This window comes from Alligator mississippiensis, chromosome 13 (genome assembly GCF_030867095.1).
Source record: "Alligator mississippiensis isolate rAllMis1 chromosome 13, rAllMis1, whole genome shotgun sequence".
In the NCBI taxonomy this organism is placed as follows: Eukaryota; Metazoa; Chordata; order Crocodylia; family Alligatoridae; genus Alligator; species Alligator mississippiensis.
The window spans coordinates 1,973,111-1,992,401 of NC_081836.1; the positions used below are offsets into that span (position 1 = coordinate 1,973,111).

Below are 19,291 nucleotides of genomic sequence, written 5' to 3' on the forward strand. Positions count from 1 at the left end.
ACGGGGTGGGCGGCCAGCGACAGATGTGTAGCGTGGTGCTCGGGATGGCATGGGCGGCCAGCGCTGCACGGTGCTCGGGCCAGGCCAGGTGTCCAGCGCTGGAGGTGGAGGTGGAGGCGGAGGCGATGCTGAGGGGAGGGCGGCGTGTGGAGCGTGTGGGCCGCGGCAGCAGGGAGCTAGCTGCGTTGCCCCGCGTGTCAGGGCCGACCTGTGCCCTGAGGACGCCTCCCCCGGCCCTGTCCCGGGCGGGCAGGGTTGCGGTGTGGGGCTGTGCAGCTCTCCTGCCCCGCGCCGGTTCCCCGGGCGGTGTCCCGCAGGCCCGCGCGGCCCGGCCGAGCCCCTCAGAGCGGCGAGCGCGGCCCTCAGGGGTGTCTCCCCACAGCCCGCCCTCCGTCCCGCCCTCCCCGCGCGGGGCTGGGCCCGGATGGCCGCCGCCGCCGCTCCTCCTCCGGCTCGGCTCGTCCCGCCCCGCCGCTGCGGGCTCGCTGCGTGCCCGCCCGGCCCGGCCGGCTCGCGCACAATGGAGCTGCGCTGGCTGTGCTGCCTGCCGCTGCTGCTGCCGCTGCTGGCCGGCCTCGAGGGTAGGTGCGGCCGCGGGCTCGCGTGGGCAGCGCCCCGGCACCCTGGGGGGCCGCCCGCGGCACCCCGCCGCCGCCGCCGGGGGGGCCTCCCTTCCTCCTCCTTGCCGGGGCCGGGGGTGGCGTGGGCAGGAGAGGAGCCGGTGGCCCTGCCCGTGTGGTGTGGTGTGGTGTGGTGTGGCGGTCGCTGCGCCCAGTCCGGCCGTGGCGTTTGGGGACCGCGCTCTGGCCTCCCTCCATCACTTGGCCGACCCCCGACCCACGGCGGGAGCTGGCAGCGCGGGGGTGTCCGCGGGGGCGACCTGTCCGGCGCCCGCTCTGCTCGACCCGCTGGGCGAGCCCGGCGCTGAGCGCACCCGTGTCTAAACGAGCAAAAGAAGGCATTCGTATGTATTTATGCCTCTGCTTCTACACGCGTGCACGCGCGGTGTGTAGACTTGCGTTACGCTGAGCATAATTATCAACAAAACGGAGAGGGGGGGGGAAAGACCAGCCTAAATGGAGAGCGGGGTAGAAAGCAGGAGGTGTTTAGGGAAACTTTGCTAGCGGCTCAGAGGCGATTTTGTGAAAGAAATAGCGTTTTATTTTATTTATTTATTTATATCTCCGCCGGAAGAAAATGTGGACTGAACAATAAAAACAAGACTTGTCAATAGCCATGAGTATAAAAGCTAAGTTGAGAAATCGCGGTTCAGAAACGCCGCGGCGTCGGACTCGATCCCTTCCAGCCCGAACATGTGTGAATCCATCTCCGGCTGCGACAGGTCGGGGCGCCGAGAGCGCGAGCTCGAAGCCCCTCGGGAAGGCGAGGGGAGCTGCGGACGCGGTCCCGGTACTAGCTGGAGGTGGCACGGTGGCTGGTAGCCATCGACATTCGGTAGATGTCTCTGTTGCGTGTGAGGAGGCGAGTGCGTGACGAGTCCCTAGCGTAGGACCGGGGCGGCGGGGGGCTCGGTCCCCACAGTCGATGCCCCCAACAGAAGGGATGCGATCCCAGCGCCTCGAGGAGAGACGAGGCCCGGCGGGGCGAACCGGCTTTGAACGGAGCCCGTCCTGCTGCCGTGCACCGTGGTACTGGGGGTGGTGATGGAAACGGCCCGAAAGACCAAGGTTTAATCTGATCTCTCTGCAGTCAGAATTCCCTTGGCTTTCTCTGCGAGAGAAATACTTTCCTTCCCTGCCTTGCAAGGGAAATAATGAAGTTTCTCTTTTTTTGGAAGACACTCGCTGCATATTTTTCTCCTTCTCGGAGGCCTGCGGAAGGGCTTCGTACAAGAGCAAGGGGCACCCTCCGACGTGATCAGGAGGCGGCTATAGAGCAAACCAACAGAAGGGCCTTGCTAACACGGCATGTGGTTAACCCGTGGGACTTGTTGCCACAGGAGGGTGTAGAGGCAGATGGCATAGCCAGGTTCAAGCAGGGACTAGGCAGATTCATGGGCTACGGGTCCATGCGAAGGTGTTGAGTAGAGCAATGGGAGAGGTACCCTCTGCCATCCTTAAACCACTGGCAGTTGATGGCAGGGAGGCACTTGAGACATGCATTATGCATATCCCTCTCTCTAAAGCAGGGCTGCCCAACTTACGGACAGCATGCAGCCCATTGGGGGTCAAATTGCGGCCCACAGCCTCCCACCCAGGTGGGAGACGGGCTCTTGGGCTACCACTGATCCAACTCTGCCTTCCTGAAATGCTTGCAACCTTGTCCAGTTCTGTTCTGTTCTAACCCAGAACAGAGCCCTACGTGAAAGCCTCATGTTGATCTCTCCGTAGTCCCTTTCTGCTTTTAGTTAATCAGCCAGTGATGTACTTGCCTATCCGCAGTGCTTTGGAGCCCATGTTCTCCTAGGCGACACTTCCCTGTGCTGGGGCATCAAGCTGAGCACCCAGGAGGGGTTCCTGTATGGGTGTTCCCCCACCGTCCAGGAGCTGGACCGCGCACTCCAGCCTGCCTTCCTGGAAAGTGCACGGCAGCATCGGTAGAGTTGCTCATGGCTCATGCTCCTCCGCACTTGCTTCAGAAGCGCTTGGCCGTGAGGTAACATCTCGGAGGGATTGCTGCTTTCTAGCAACTTTCCTGAGGCAAGGAGGCAGGATGGAGGAGCCAGGATGCTGTTGTCCTCACCTCTGCCTGCCTCGCTGCCTCTGCTTTCCACCCAGGCGTCCCTCTCGTGCTGCTGTTTCCATTGCATTGGCGGGGCTGGGAAGTCCCTGGGCCCATGCAAAGATGCCCCTGAGGGCTTGCCTTTGTGGTCCTGCACTCGGTGGAGAGACCCAGCAGCAAAGTATGCTGACAGTCATAAAGGTATACTTTTTCTTTCTTTGAGAAATGCATTGAAAGCAATCCTTTCCTGCCAGAAGCAGTAGTTTTAATGAATGGGCGTTTTCCTTGGGGAAAATGTCTCGTAAAGAAACGGGTCTAGGCAAGCACCTGAGGTCCTCTCTCTTGGGAGGAAGGCCTGGCAGCAAGGGGATAGTCGGCTGAGGCTGGTATTACGCATGCAGTTGAGGTGGTATGGTGCTTGTTCAGAAGGCTAGGCAAGCAGGTGAGCGTGCACTACAGCGGTTGCCCCTGGCATCTGCCGGCAGGAGCTTGAGCCTGGTGTGGGGAGACCCTGAGCAAAGCAGGCTCAGCTCCACATGAGCTTGTGCTGAGCATGCTGCTTCCAGAGTCTCAGCCAGTAGCAAAAGTAGGGGTGACTGGGGCAGCGACCCCAGCTGCCGTCTGTGCAATAGGGGCACAACCATAACCGTGGCTGCAGCAGTGGGTGAATGCCACCACCAGCAGCGTGGCAGCAGCTGATGCCGCCCCGTGCGTCATGGCTGTCCTGGGCACAGAGCTCTGCTGCCATGCCTCTGATCTCAGCCTTGTGTTAATTATGGAGGAAATGCCTCAAACCTCTCTCAGGTCCTTGTGCTTGGGAAGTACATGTCAAATCAAAAGTGCTTAAAGCTGACTCACGTTGAGCTCTGGGATGCAGCCGTGCTGTTGGGCGGATGCTTACAGAAGAGGAACATATGGGTTTGCTTGGCCTCTGACTCTGACAGCTCCACTCAGTCCCTCTGCATTTGAAGCTCTCCAGGAACTCCTCCTCGGTTTGGGGAGGGAAGGGCGAGAATTCCCAGCCCCGAAGGGAAGGGTCTGGGAGCCAAGTCAGACCCAGAGCCAAAATCCCAGGTGATGCCAGATTGACTGCTTAAGGAGGGGGCAGCCTTTGTCCTGCTGTCAGTGCCCTGCAGGGCTGTGCTGGGTATGAGGGGTCTGTGTGCCCTGTTGATGGTGCTGCATTGGGTATGGTGTGTTTACGTGCATGTCCTGCTGTCGGCATGCCCAGCTTGGCAGCTAAAAACCTACCAGGTAGATGACCACAGGGAAGCAGAGTGCCACCCCAGCTTCTTCTGTTGGCTTGTTCATATTCACTGACCTGAGAGGAACAGATGCAACCTGCAGGAACGAGGCATGGAGACATGGGGGCAGCTTCTCTTCCTACCAGCCCAGGATGGATTTTGAATAACTCCAGTGGAGAAACTCTGGGTTTACACCATGCAGCTGATACCAAGGTGTGTGCACAAACTCCCACAGGCACACAGCAGCCTCTATCACTGCTGCCAGCTGTATTGGCATGGTGCATGCTTGCGGCTACATATGGAAGCCCTCTTCGGTGTGCAGGGTTGTGTTGTGTGCTCTCATCCTCACGGAGCCTGTACACTTGACCCTTGCACCTCTTGTTTACAGTCATCTTGGGGTGGGGGGGCATGTCCTAGCTGTTGTTCTAACCTCCGTTGCGGCCATGGCTCCACAAAGTAGGTTTGCCACCTTGTTTTACCGCGTGTGGAGGGGAGCACATGCTGCAGTGGATACCGAGTGCTGCAGCCTTGGGACACCCCTGAGCACCCCACACATGAAGCTTGCAGTTGGGACGTTTCAGCCAGGAAGGGACCCTTGCTCACAGGCACAAAGATCTTTGCTGTGTGCATTTCCCTGGAGCAGTGGCAGGAAGGGCAGTGACTTCTTTGTTGGCAGTGCTCTTTACACGCACTTAACTTGGCTCCAACATCTATTGAGCATTAAGGGACTCTGTTCCCCAAATTGGCATACCTCCACTCATGCAAGAGGCAATATTTGGGGCTGGGCCAAGGAGAAACTCTTCCATTGACCGTGGCAAGATGCTTTGGACAATTAGAAGAGGATCAACATGGGTGTGATTTTTTTGGGGTATGGAGAGAGCACACGGCCACTCAGGAGAGTAGAGAGGAAACCAGCTGTCTGGTTGGTTCCTCTTATTTTCTGTAACGGGGTAACTGGGGTAGTGCCTCTGGGACTGGTGACACTCACTCCCTTCTCAGGGTTAGGGAAGCCTCAAATACAGGCTTGAGCTGCGTCTGCTAGAAACTGGAGCGATCTGTATTAGGATGGATGCGTGAGTTGGTAATTGTGATGAAAGGAGCAAATCTCCATTCTGCTCCTGGTTAGTTTTCAGGCGGTGGGAGGTGCTGAGTGGGTAGTGTTGGGATCTCCGGTGTTCTCCGTGTCCTACTCAGTAGGTGGCTAATAGGGTTCATAGATGGTGCAAAGCTGGGAGCAGTCACCTACTTTGGAAGGGAGATGGTCTTTGTCTGTCAGTTTGACTCTGCTCTCAGCCATCGTGGCTTCTCACTGCACCCCTGTGGCATTTTACAGTAGACACAGCACATGGACTGGGGGCAAGACCAGCCGATCTGTTCCCACTTCTGTGTTTAGTAGCTTTTCAACTGGGTAGCAGCCAGGTACCTGCCTCTTGCCCTTTGGAGACTAAGGCAGGGGTGAGTGGACCTTCCATCTCCCATGATGGCTTGCTCTGGCTGCCTCTGCATCCTGTGAGCAAAGGAGCAATGTGAGTCTGTCGTAGCGGGGTGGGTGAGGACCTCGGATAACCCTGTCTCAGGGTGGAGAGCTGGCCTGAGCTCAAGGGGAAAGGCAGTGTAATAATTTTTCACTCCTATCACATGCAGAAGACACTGCTAATCTGGAGTTTACACTGGAAAGTAAATTGAATGTAGGCTACTAATGTGATCCTGTTGCAAAAAGAGCAGATGCTGTTTAAGGTAACAAAAGGGACATGCATGCCCCAGAATCAGTGGTGGGGTACAGCCTTTGTGTCCAGCCTCTGCCAACAGCTGATGCCTGCTGCTGGGGAATGAGACCCCCAGTCTTCCCAGTTTCCATTCTCCTTATGGTTTGTCACCAGACTAACCAAGACTTTACTTTGTATATTGATTTATTAGGTTTATATGCTGCCTCCCCCCACCCAAAGGCTAAGGATCACTTACCAGAAACAACAAAATAGCTTATTGAAATAGAATAAAACATTAAAATAAGGGAGTGTAACAAAAACAAACACCCCAATATTCAAAACCAATCTACCCTGACTCACGCACTGCTTGTCTCTGCCTCTCGCCTAAGAGCGTCCCCCACTGCTCAACCCAGCTTCTCTTCCCATCCTCCATTCACTACCTCCACTAAAGATATTAAAAACAAAAAACTTCTTCCCATATTCCTTCCCATCCTTACCCATCACACCAAGAGACCCCTCTGCCTTCCCTTGTCCCTCTCAAGCCTACACATCCCTCTCTTGGTGAGGACCTTGGCTGTCCCCAAAGATCACTCTTCTCCCCCTTGCTTGCCCCCCAAAGAAGCACATTATTCAGTGTAAACCATCATAGCACAATGTACAATACTGCCCATGCTTGTCTCTATCTCTGCCGAAGGACAAGATCCAAGGCCATCCTAGAGCATCGCCCTTCAGTGGCACCTGCCCTGGTGTCTCCTGCAGCCCCTATAAAGCCTGTAAGATGGCTTGGTTGTGGCCCCTTTCTAGCCACAGTGGTTGCTCTAAGTCTGGGGGTATCAACCTCTCTGCTCTGTGACTGAATCTCGGTCCCCCTGATGGGCTGGAGGCTGACAGCTTTTGGACACCGACCCTGCGGAAACTCTGAATTCCCTGCCAGCTGCTCCCATAGGTCATCCGTGGCTCTGTTTTCAGGGTCTGCTTCCGTGGCACTTGCACAGGTCTGGAGATGGCCAGGCTAGTTCTGCGGGACTAGGTGCTGGTGTGTCGCAGGAGCCCCGAGTGCCAGCTGCCTTCGTTGCAAGAGCACTGGAGTGGAGGGTGTGCGCAAAAAGCTGTGCTGGAAGAGACGAAGAGCACTGATCCTAAGCACCTTGCCTGTTGCTCTGGGGGCACCTTGGCTATTGTTCTGCAAATTAGCTCTGTCCTAACTTCCCAAGCGTCTGTATAACTGCTCTGGGGAATGCTTTCCCCCTGTGTTTCTTAAAGGAAACATTGAAAAGTAGAATGAAAGAGAGCAGATGCGAGAGCCCCAGCCAGCAGCTCCCTTTCCGAGTCCTCCCGTTGGCTTTCTCCTGCGAGTGGGCCTCAGCTCTCCTCCAGAGGCAGATGAATGGGCAGCCCAACCTGTCAACCGCTGTGCTCTGGCCTGCTCCTCCCTCCTTACTTGGGTTCTCTCTCTCTCCAGGGCTGACTTGATGCTTGCTGTTCTGTGGTTGCTGGTATTTCTCGTTTAAGAGAGAACATGCAGCTGCCCATAAGTGCAGGGAGAAAATGTCTGCAAACGTGTTAACCGTCTCGCCCATCCATCCTGCCTGTGCTTTGTTACTCTGCCTGTGCATCTCTGTTATCCTAATCTTTTAACCTGTCACTCGGCATCCCACCCTCCACACCGTAGCGTTCCCTTTGGCAGCACCAGCCTGCAGGCTCTTGTCTGAGCTGTATGTTTGGAGCGTACACCAGTGACATAGCACTGTGGACTTGATGATGGACGGTCCACTGTCATCTCTCGTATCCCCCCAGAGGGTTGTATTAGATTGTTTCGATAAAAATCTTACCAATATTTTCACATACAGTAAAACAGGCTCCTGTATGTGCATAAAGCACCTCCCTTGAAAGTTTCTGGAGTCTTGCATCTAAATTGGGGTGGAGGGGATGGAGTAAACTATCTGAAGGTTAATAGGATCCATGACTAGGACACCCCCGAACTCACTGCTGGATTGTGCACGGCCCAGACTCAGCTCCACTAAAACACTTGGCAGAATCCCATTGTACACCAAATGCTGTGTCCTTCTGCGTGTGTTTGTGGAGAAACCCCTTCTGCGGCGCGGCTCCCAGGTGCCCCTCACACAGCTGTGGATGCTAAGGAAGACCGGAGGAACGGGCTGTTTTGTGATGCTGGTTCTCTGCCTATTGCTTCTTATGCTGTGCTCCTCGTCAGGGTCGCTGGGACCGCAGGCAACCGACCTTGGCTTCTGAAGCTTCTCCTGGCTGAAGGAGGCCACTTGTGATCTGTGTCTGATCACAGGCCAGGTTGGCTCATGCGGTGCTGAGACACTGGATCTGACTGCTGCATAGTTGGCAATTAGACCCCCGGTTGTCCTGGTGGTAGGATGGATCCAGCAGCCAGAGAGCTTCCAGCTGTGCAACATGTAGCCTCTAGGAAGCAAACAAATGAAGAGGCAGGAGACCGGGGCCTGTCGAATGCTGCAAGCTACGCAGGGGCAGGCTAGCAGTGCTTCTCCAAGGGAAGTCGCAGAATCCTCCGCTGCCGAAGACAGCGGTGCTGAAGACTCAGTGACGGCCCCCTGTCGTGGCCAATGCTGACTTGATGCTTGCCGTGGCCAGGGCTTTTCTGATTAAATGTTTTCCCCCAAGGGGCATGTCATTTCCACAAAACCCAGATCTTCTGCTGGCAAGTGTCATTTTTCCATCCAGAAATACTTTTGTATGGGAACAGGTCACCCCAAGGGGAAGCACTTTGTTTTGCCTCAGTTTGACTTTAATCTGCCTGCCTGAGCTATCTTGGTGTCCCCTGGGAGCTGTAGTTTGGGGTGTATTCTGCCCTTATTCTCCCGTATGAGTCAGGCTTCATTTTCCCTGATGCATCGTGCTTTCATCTTTGGCTGAATTGATCTAGTGTATCGTGGGAGGTCCAGTGAGAGATCACAGACTAGCTCAGCCTATATGGAAATAAGCCATTGCCTCTCAAAGTACTGTGGCAGCTCAAACCAACTCCGTTCACTATCAAAAAGACCCCAAACGACTCATTTTGGTGTCTCTGGGCATGTCCATACATTCATTTTAATGCACCGTAATTACAGATACTAACTTAATGCACTATGGTTGGTGCTACTGAATATTAGCACAGATGAATAGTTTTTATGCAGTGCCAATGTGCAGTAGATTAATGCATTAGCACGGGTTTTGCCAGCCACACTAATGTGCAGTACAATCGCTCTATTGCATTGTTAGCGTCTCATGTAGATGTGCCCTCTGTTTTAATTTTTCTTTTGGAACTTTTTTGTTAGGTGAAAATTTAGATATTTTGACTTTGTCCAGATTCAGGATAAAAGCAAATGTTTAAATACCAGAATTTCCCATGGGATGATAATTCTGTTTTTGGAGCAGCTCTGCAGCATGCCTTTTAGAAGAACTGCAGGAGGAGCCATGTTTCTGGAGGTGGTGGTCGTTGAAAGAGATGCAGGACTTGAGGCCTTTCTGCCAATAAAATATTTCGAGTAAGAACAGCGGTGTTTGCTTGTTTACTAAACCCCATCTACCATGATTGCTTTTTGTCTTCGGTACTTGGAGCTTCCTGCCCTCTTCGCTGTTTGCTTTGTTTCTTCCTTCCAAACAAGTTGGGGTTTCATAACAAATAGCCAGTATCATTAAGAAACATTTAGTACATTGGGTGCTCTATTTGCTGCTGTTTTTTGGTATTCAGATTTGCTCCAGGCTTATTTAATTGGCTACACCTCTCATAAGGGCCTGGGTCCAAGGGGCTTGTGCATTCTGCCTTGGTAAAACTTCCTTGACTGCTGCTTTTGATAAGTCAGCTCTGGCGATGGATTCATGGACAAACCAGATTGTAGGTTTGAGGCAGCGAGCTGTTCACCTTGGCCATGCAGAGCTGGGCTAGTTCTACCTCCAGCTTGTGTAGCAGCATCAGCAGCTCCTCCTCCTCCTCCTCTTCCTCCTGCTTCCCGCACGAATCGCAGGACTTGGTCTTTGCCATGATGGCAACAGCCAGTGCCAGCCGTGGTGGCTGGCCGCAGAGGCAGTCTGTGATCCCCACGTAGTTTGCATCTTAGTTCCTTGAGAGACAAAAGCATTTTGAAGTCTTTCAAGGTGAAAAGCACTTGGTATATGTGCAGAGAGAGGTCCTTAGCCACGCGAGTCTGAAGTCGGGTAGAAAGTAGGGTAGATTTGCACCTTGTGGACTTACCAAATCTGAGATGTATAACATTATAAAGATAGATATACACACTATATAATTTATAATAATTTACCATTTATATATAATATGTAGAGATAATGATGCATTATATATGTGTTTATATAATGTGTGTGTATATATGTATGTGTACACATGCATGCATGCATGTACATGTGTATGTATACCTAATGCTTTATACCCTACACCTATACCAAAACCCATCTTGGATTTAGTTAGTCTGTAAAGTGCAAATCCAACCTGGCTTCGACTAAATGTATATAACCTTATTACCAAGAAGCTGCCTGCTTTCCCTTGTCCCTTTCTCGCACATCCATCCTTTAACTGCCCTCACAACTGGGGATGCTTGGCATGGCCCGCCACAGGTTGTGATGTCAGTGCAGGCATGTCACCGATACAGCTGATCCCGGTGGTCCTTAATTGGCGGAGTCGTTACGCCGTTGGTATTCTCAGGGGTCTTTGCAGGGGACGTGGCTTGCTGGACTCGGTCTTTATGTGCCATGAGATTTTGCCAACAATTTGATCACAGCTGAACCCTTCTAGAGCAGCATGAAAATGCTGTAGTTGGGATTATGTTACCCATCCTCTCTATAAAAAATTCTATAAACAGTCCATCAAGCCCCAGAATTCCTCTGTTGGCTGTGAGGTCCTTTGCTCTTAATGGGTTTGGTGTTTGCTTTGACTAGGCCTTTAGGGGGAAGGGGATCCTTCACTTTAAAAGGAACCTACATTTTTACATGGATTAGCAGAAGGAAGCCAACTGTGGGCTGGCTTGGAGGAGACGTAGTTGAATGTCATTAGATCCGACTGGGGAGGCCAGGGAGTAAGAGAGCCTGCAATGACAAAAGCCAGAGATAATGGCAACAGCAGCTGCTCCCCTCCAGTTCCTAAGGAATTTTAAAATGTGAATTTTACTGCTTGTGAGAGGTGCTTGTGCAAGGGCACTGTTTGACCTCAGAGCAGGTACGGTCCTAGAAGTCTCAGGGCAAACCTCCCCTCCCTGTCCAGACAAACACAGCATTATCACACCTTTTATTGAACGCTTCTGAGACTTATCACAAACCAACCTAGAAAGTCGATGGGACAGTCACAGGCCCCTGGCAGATGTCACAATTATTACGTGATTCACATGTTAACCACATGATAAATTATAATGTGCCAAATAAAAGTGATAAAATGGCAATGTAGCCACAAAGACGTTCCATATTTTGCACACCCAGACTTGTTGCTTGCTGGCAGGGAATATGGTGCCAGGGAATTGGTCCCGGATGTTGCGTTCCTTGCAGTGCCTTTTAAAGGGGCTTGAGATCGAGGAGTGGCTTCCTCATTGCATTCAGGCAAGATGAAAGGGGGCGGCAGGAAGCTTGGCACTGGGGACTGGTCCCCAATGGCTTCTTATGGGGCCATTTGAAGGTCTCAGGGCATGAGGAGCATCCCTGTTTCCCTGTTCTCAGCTAGGAGACTTGCATTAGATCCCAGCCAGTTTGCCTTCAAAGGTCCTGCTGAGGGCCTTTCCTGCAGCGGACAGCATATCTAGTAGTGCTTTCTCCGACATGGCTTAAACTTATCTCAAGAACTGCCAGTCTTCTATCACTTCCCTGGAGAGACGGCTCCGGGTTCTGGTCTGATTTAATTTACAGAACAGACTTCTTTCACTGTAACCTACATTTTCCTCCTCTGTTCCTGACCAGGAATCTGCATCGGCTCTTCTGTGGCACTGTTACAGCATGACACAGTTCTCATGTATATCCGGCCGGATAACGTGTGACAAACCATTTATCTGTAAAAGTTTGCTGCTTTTCTCCTTTGCAGACTGCTTGCAAATGCATTGATTTTCTTGAATTTTTTTTTCTTTCTTTTTTTTAAGGTGGAGAGTTTTGAAGTATAAAGAGGATTTTGGGTGCCTCATTCCAAATTCAAATGAATAGAAACTGCGTGCCCTGCTCCTCTAGGTGACAGTAAAAATCTCAGCCTTATTCACAATTCAGAGTCTTTCAGTGCATAACTTCAGAAAATGATTCTTGGGTTGTAACTTGTTAATGAGAAGATTAATGGAACTTAAGCCCAGAAGGATGTGTTAGATCCTCTAGTCTGACTTCCAGTATATCACAGGCTCTTATGTTCTCCCCTCAGGTACTTCTGTTTGGAGATTGCTAGGAATATTTGATATTCGCTCTGGTTTTGATCGGGAACATGGATCACACGATGTTCTAACGAATTCTAATGGGTGCTTTGCTAACTCCCGCTAGAGACCGGACTGTCGTATAAAAATGTGACACTAAGGGCCAGATTCTTTCTGAACCAAGAGTTGTAGATTTTTTTTTTTTTTTTGCATTTCTTCTACCTATTGGGCATCTATGTGGATTTGGGTGCCCAAGTGCAATTTTATTGCAACTTAAATCTCTGAAGAATCCACATTGCTCCATTGTCAAGCACTGCCATCAGACCCTTGAAACAGCAGTGCCCCACGAACCTGTTGTTATATTAGTAGTTTTTCAGTGATTTGAGCATGGTGCAATAAAATCACACTTTGGTTTGTTGGTGGATTTTGCCTAATAAATGGACTAGAATTGGGCAGCGAGAGAGCGTAGACTTGAACCCCACGCTTCTGAGTCCCCCGACAGTGTCATGACTGCAGGACGTTTGTGCTTTTCTAACAAAGAATATTCACAGGATATTTTTTGGCATTAGCTTTGCTCTGTGATCATGTCTCTTCCAGCTGCTTTGCCCTCATCTCACCCCATTGTTGGTAAATATTTGCATTACGATAGTTGGAGAGCACTCTGCTGTGCTGCCCACACCTAGCAATAGCTCCGCCAGCTCGGGTCTCTGCTCCTCTCCCTGAGTCACTCCCTCCAATCCTTATTCATGCCTGTGGACTTTCTGTGACTTTCTTCGATGTTTCAGCTAACGAGCTGCTTGGTGCCACCTGGAGAGACATAATGAAGAAGCTACTGATGAGATGGAGGCTAAGGAAGAGGTATCTTGTACAAGATGGTTTTATGCCCTGCAAACTGACCTTTTTTCCTTCCTAGAGGTTGCTGGGGATGTGGACAATTACCTTCATTAATCCCTTGTCACTTTGTGTCCGTATTTTTCAGAAAAATTCTGACCATTTTAACACCACTGTAGTTTCAGTTTTTTGGCTTTTGAGGTCAGAAAAGACCGTAGGGGGACCTAGCCTATGCTCCTGTCCATCACCAGTCATTACACTTCACCTAGCAAAACCCCATGGGCTACGTTTTGCTAAAAGCCTGTTTTCTGGAAAGCAGCAGTCAGTCTTGATGCCAAGACATCTGGGCACGGAGAATCCATCCACCGCTGGCAAGACTTGCACATTTTGTGCTTGAGTTTATTTGTAATAACTCTCACTTTAAAACAAACTGTGCTTCATCTAACTGGAATGCTAAGACGGGCCCAGTCCTACTGTACTTACTTGCATGCCATATGTACTCTCCACTCCCCCCCCCCCCCCAAAAAAAATTACCTCTCTAAAATCGGGGTGTCTTAAACAGGGAAGCTATAGAAGCATGGTGATGCTGCAAAATAGCTGCTGCTGCTTTTCCTCCCCTCTTCCCCCCCTGCACACACATGGAGGGAGTTGAGTCTTCAGCTGCAGCTACAGTTTTAATCCTTTCCCAGCCACCAAGGAGTTGGTCGTGGCTTTCAGGTGAGTAGCCAAGAGCTGTAGCCAGCCAGGCAGCAGCTGTGAGAGGGTTAATGGTACATAGCTTTTGCCTGGGTGGAAGAGGAGGCTGGGTGCGCCGAAGATCAGACTCCATCCCGCCTCCTCGTACCATAACTCTGGAAAAGTCTCTCTCCATATGCCTTCCCAGAAACCAGGTGCATGTGTTAATATGTGAGAGAGCACAGTTGCTTGTCATGTCTTTGCCAAGTAGATGAAAGAGCCCCATGGTGCCGGGTTTATTCTCATGGAGGTTTTCATACCATGAATACATCACCTTTCAGCTATCTTCTTTCTGATAAGTCCGCAGGTTGAGCTTTTTACACCCCTCATTAAGGCATCATCTCTAGTCCTCCAATATTTTTTTTGCATCCTTTCTGCACCCTATTTTTTAAAAAAATATTATTTTTAAAATGCAGGCATCAGAACAGGGTGCAGTGTTTAGCATTGGTCTTGTCATTGCTGCATTAAAATGTCTTCTCTACTCTTGTTCATGGAGGGATGGGATGGGATGGCGAGTGGCTTTCTGGTCAGGGCATGTGATAGAGTTGTGTCTGCAGTGTGGAGTGGAGGGTGTTTGGTGATCCCAAACTTCTGGGTTTCGCTGATTGCTACATGGGCCAGGAAGGAAATTTTTCTCTTGTTCCTATAGGTCTCTGGGATTTTTGCTTTCCACAAAAGCATTGGGTGTCTGCTGCATTGGCTGGGGATCAACCCTTGCAGCAGCAGGACATTAGCTGTCGTTGTCCTCCTGCCTTGCCCATGGCAGGTTAGGGTGCTTTGGGGCAATATGCCTTGTCACTGCATGACGGGGTTGATTGTGTGGGATATTTGGGCAGGGACAATCCTGCCTTGAGCAAGGGGGTTGGGCCCGATGACTTCTGGAGGTCCCTTCCAGCCCCACTTCCCTGTTTCCGTGACCGTGTATCCAAAAATGTGATTGGCTGATCTTGCCACACGACTGCACGCGGAGCTTGTGTCAAGTTCTGTGTCCATTCTAGCCCCTACATCTTTTTTTTCAGAATTATTGCTTTCCAAAGAGTGTCTCCCAGCCCAGAGAGAGCTAGTTAGCTGCATTAGGCTGAAGTCAGGCAGAAGGCAGTGCTGCGTAGTAGCCCCTTCGAGGAACTGATTCATGGAGGCATGAACTTTCACAGGTGACAGACTACTTCATCACGTGCTAGGGGCTGTGATTTGCCTGTACAAAATCCACTCTTTCCCAGCTGACCAAGCAATCCAGGTTGCTCTACTCTTTTTATTCTTATTTACTCCTTCATAGTACTTTGCAAATTTTATCCATGGCAATTTCATATTTATTTCCAGATCACTGATGAAGGTACGAAATAGCTTTGGCCCTAGCAGTGATCACAGTGGCCCTCCTCCCCCATAAACACCCTGCCAATTCTTCATGCATTGCACATCTGCTCTGTTGCTATTGCATGAAGCTGGCTGCACTGTACTGCAGTCTGAAGGTGTGACTGCAGCATCGTTGCACGTAGCCAGCGAGGTGTGATTCAGCTGGCTCATATGACAATGCAGGGAAGATGCAGCAGCACAGGACTCGCCCGTGTAAGTATGTACACAAAGTCCTGGGTGGGTTTATACAGTCCATGCTGAAGCCTGTGCTCTACTTCCCCGTTGCTTTTTTTTTTTTTTTTTTACCCAGCCTGGCTATGTTCTGTGCTGCACACTCAAATCCTGGTGGAAATGTGGACGAGGGGTGTCGAACATCTGGACCGTGGGCCAGATGCAGTTGGCGGATCTGGTGCATCTGGTGCGTGGGTAGCTGTAGAGTCCTTAATATATTACTTTAAACCTTTATTACATTAATCCGTTCCTGCCTTTTCTATTTTTTTTTTTTCTCATTTGATTTTGTAGCTAACTGGCTTGTTTCTTGGATCATCCTACTTGCCTTTTTGAATGTCTATGCGATGTTAGCACACTTTCAGGTTTAGTATTCCACATTTATTAACACTTAATATCCATGTGCCAGAGATCTCCTCAATCAACTCTTTTTGCACTCTGTGTTTAAGTAATCTAGACCTTTGTGTGCCGTAGTAGATGTGGTCTGATCCTCTTCAATCCTCTTCAAACAGGCAGATGATCCAGGCTGACCTGGACAGGCTCAGCAAGTGGGCGGATGAGAATCTGATGGTGTTCAGCGCCGATAAATGCAAGGTTCTCCACCTTGGGGAAAAAAAACCCGCAGCATCCTTATAGGCTCGGCAGTGCTATGTTGGCTAGCACTACGGAAGAAAGAGACTTGGGGGTCATCATTGACCACAAGATGAACATGAGCCTGCAATGCGATGCTGCGGCTAGTAAAGCGACCAAAACGCTGGCTTGTATCCATAGATGCTTCTCAAGCAAATCCTGCGACATCATTCTCCCCCTGTACTCGGCCTTAGTGAGGCCGCAGCTGGAGCACTGCGTCCAGTTTTGGGCTCCACAATTCAAAAAGGATGTGGAGAAGCTTGAGAGAGTCCAGAGAAGAGCCACGCGCATGATCAGAGCTCAGGGAAGCAGACCCTACGATGACAGGCTGAGAGCCCTGGGGCTCTTTAGCCTGGAAAAGCGCAGGCTCAGGGGTGATCTGATGGCCACCTACAAGTTTATCGGGGTGACCACCAGTATCTGGGGGAACATTTGTTCACCAGAGCGCCCCAAGGGATGACGAAGTCGAATGGTCACAAACTACTTCAAGATCGTTTCAGGCTGGACATAAGGAAGAACTTCTTTACTGTCCGAGCCCCCAAGGTCTGGAACAGCCTGCCGCCGGAGGTGGTTCAAGCACCTTCATTGAACACCTTCAAGGTGAAACTGGATGCTTATCTTGCTGGGATCCTATGACCCCAGCTGACGTCCTGCCCTTTGGGCGGGGGCTGGACTCGATGATCTTCCGGGGTCCCTTCCAGCCCTAATGTCTATGAAATCTATGAAATCTATGAAATTACTAATGAAGTAGAAAGTACATTGTCTTCCTCTTACACTGCAAACACGTCATTTTGCTTCTTTCTAAGCACAGGACAAGAATGTCTTGCTGAACCCGTTTCTCTTTTCTGCATTATTCTGAGCAGATTTACCACCTTCATCTAGTAGTAAGTCTGTGTCATTGCTACTCTTTTCTTTTGTGCCTGTTATCCTTGAAACAACTTATCCTAAGTGTTTTTAGCCCTGCCAGCCATGAAATGTTCCCTGATGTTCTTGACAGTCTCTTTTTTCATTTCATAACTTCTAATTTATATTGATTGCTTTCTATTTACCCTTCTTTAATCTGTTTTGTATATGTGTGTGTTTTGCCTCTTAATTGCTGCCTTCACTCCATTGCTAAACTAGGATGGGCTTTTAGCCAAAGTTATCCTTTTTCTTGATTGTGGAATAGTGGCTTTTTGAGCCTTTTAATAAACTCTTCTTAAAGAACTCACATTTTTTTGGTCACATTCTTCTGTCTAAATTGCTTTTACTAACAATTTTCTCAGTTTGGGAAATGAGTCTTTTTTCCAGGCACTCAGTATATCTATCGTACTGATTCAGACTCTTCCCTCTGCCAGGACTGAGCGTGTTGGTGATCGCTGGTCCCTAAGCAACCACCAGCTTTTACCCTAGGGATTAATTCATCTTTATCCATCGTCCTGAGGTCCACAATAGAGTTACCTTGTGCAGTGCAACTGTGACACATCTGTTCTCGCTGATCGTGTAGTACAAGCATGTCAAACAGACATGTCAGACTTCGGCTGCACTAATCTAGCACTCCTGATTATTTTTTCCTAATGGTGTTCCAGTTCCCTCCTCCAAAAGGCTGACTTACCCGAACGATATTGCGAGCTTGTTGCCAAACTGAAAATACAACCAGAAGTCATGACTTCACCATTGTGACTCTGCTTTACTCCCTACTTGTTGTCCTTGGGCATATGCTGGGTGTTGGGAAACAATGGGTGATTGTTCAGTGACACGATATAGTCACTGAAACAGATGCGTCGTCTTGAGCGCTGAGTGGGATGAGATGGCTCTCGCTTACTGGGGCAGCTGGTGCAGAGAAGGGTCTGGATGACAGTAGACAGTGGGCAGGGATCCATTGGACACGGAAAATTTGGTGCCTTATCACCTAGCTGGGAAACTGAAATAGCATGCAGACACATGCAGGCGGCTGCTTTCAGCCCTTTCTCTGCCTCTTTAGAGGGGACCAATCTACCTCAGCTCATTCCTTGGCCCCTCCATCCTGCAGAAGCACCGCGGGGGAGATCTCTCGTCTCCCTCCTCGTGCTTGGAGCCTCTCCCCAGCTAGAAGGGGCACGGTCGAAGCACAGCCTCTGCTCGCTGGCCTGTTTCCTTAGCTGAAGACTAACTCGGGACGGCTTACTTGGATCGGAGCGGTTGGGAATTCTTCTGATCCTTCTCCAGCTTGAAATACCTTTCTGGAAAGCATCAAGTGCCAGAGCTAGATTCTTCTTGCAAGCAGAGTGCACGCTGCTTCATATGCAGGGCTGGGCATGGGTGAAAAGCTGCAGTCTCCCTCCTTTCTTTGAATCTCTTCGTCTCCAAGCATGAGTGGAGCTGGGATCCAAACACGCTCTCCTGGGTGGAAATGGATCCTTTTTCTATTTTCCTCAGTGCGCTTTTGGTCTCTTGTTATGCTACCTGAAGCGCGTGGCACCTATAGCAGGCATTCCTCCTGCCCGCATACCCCCGTTTGTCAGGAGAGCCTCTCCCAGAGATCTGGAGGATGAGAGCTTCTTCCTTTACAAAAGAAAACACAGACTGGAAACGGGGCACGGTCCCTCCCCTGGACAGAGCGTCGCTGCATGCAAATACCTAAAATACTTCTGCAAGAGTGACGTTAATCTTAATGAAAGGACCGTCCATTTCCAAGCTTCGTTTCTCCTCGAAGGAATAATTCGGATCCCTATATCGGTTTTGTCCAGCAATAGGAGTCGAATGGGGATGGCTTTCCAGCAGGCAGCAGTGCCTCGCTAGGCCAGCAATGGCTGGGGTGGTCTGGGGGAAGGTGAGGAATCGTATCACGCACAGCAGTGGGGAGAGAGCGTTAGCCACAGGGATGAAATATGCCCAGAAATGCCCTTGGATGTTTCTGCAGACTGCAGCAGCCTCTTTCCCCTTGGACTTCAGCTATGAAAACACCAGTGTAGATGGTGCCTAATGGATACTGGGCAACAAATTACCTTCACAGTTCGATCTTTGGGTTTGGAAGTGCAGTTCTAGCTTAGCGCCTCACTCCTCGTGGGGTTGCAGCTTCCCCGCTGCAGTGCTCTCCATCCTTGTTCATGCAGTGAGCAGCGGCCGAGTTTCCAGAGCCGTTCTTGGGCGGTGCGTTGGTTCGTGTGCTATGCTGGGGCATCAGAAAGCTGCAAGTTCAAACCCTGAACACGTGGTACTTCTGTTGCTAAAATCTGACATTGCTATGCAGAAAGGGAAGTAGAATTGCACCCGTAGCCTCCCTCGGCGGGACGTGGGGGAGAGGCTCAGTTGCTGTGGTTCTGCCAGACGCGTTTTAATCTGCCATTCCTCAAACATGCCATTAACATGGATGTTAGGTTGAGATGATGGACATGGAATAAATGATGCAGTAGTCTCCAGGAGCATAGAGGGATCCTATTGCCCCTCACCTAGAGTATCCCAGAGCAATCTTCACTCTTCACTGTTGGACTATATTGAAAGAAATGCTGCTCATGTGAGCCGAAGTGTTGAGCAGTCCAGCTTCCTCTGTACAACTGACCTTTCTTCA

General features: G+C 50.6%; 1 protein-coding gene across 4 annotated transcripts in view; it reads left to right on the forward strand.

The window, feature by feature from the left end:
• Positions 1 to 461: 461 nt before the first annotated feature.
• EPHB2 (EPH receptor B2) overlaps positions 462 to 19,291 on the forward strand; it is a 124,111-nt gene continuing 105,281 nt past the window's right edge. For 2 of the 4 annotated variants that reach the window (XM_059716782.1, XM_059716783.1), the window contains exon 1: positions 462 to 581. In XM_059716782.1, coding sequence (XP_059572765.1) covers positions 521 to 581 — 61 coding nt within the window. In that variant the 5' untranslated portion in view covers positions 462 to 520. The remainder of the gene's footprint in view (positions 582 to 19,291) is intronic. The other 2 variants (XM_059716784.1, XM_059716785.1) reach the window with 1 other exon arrangement.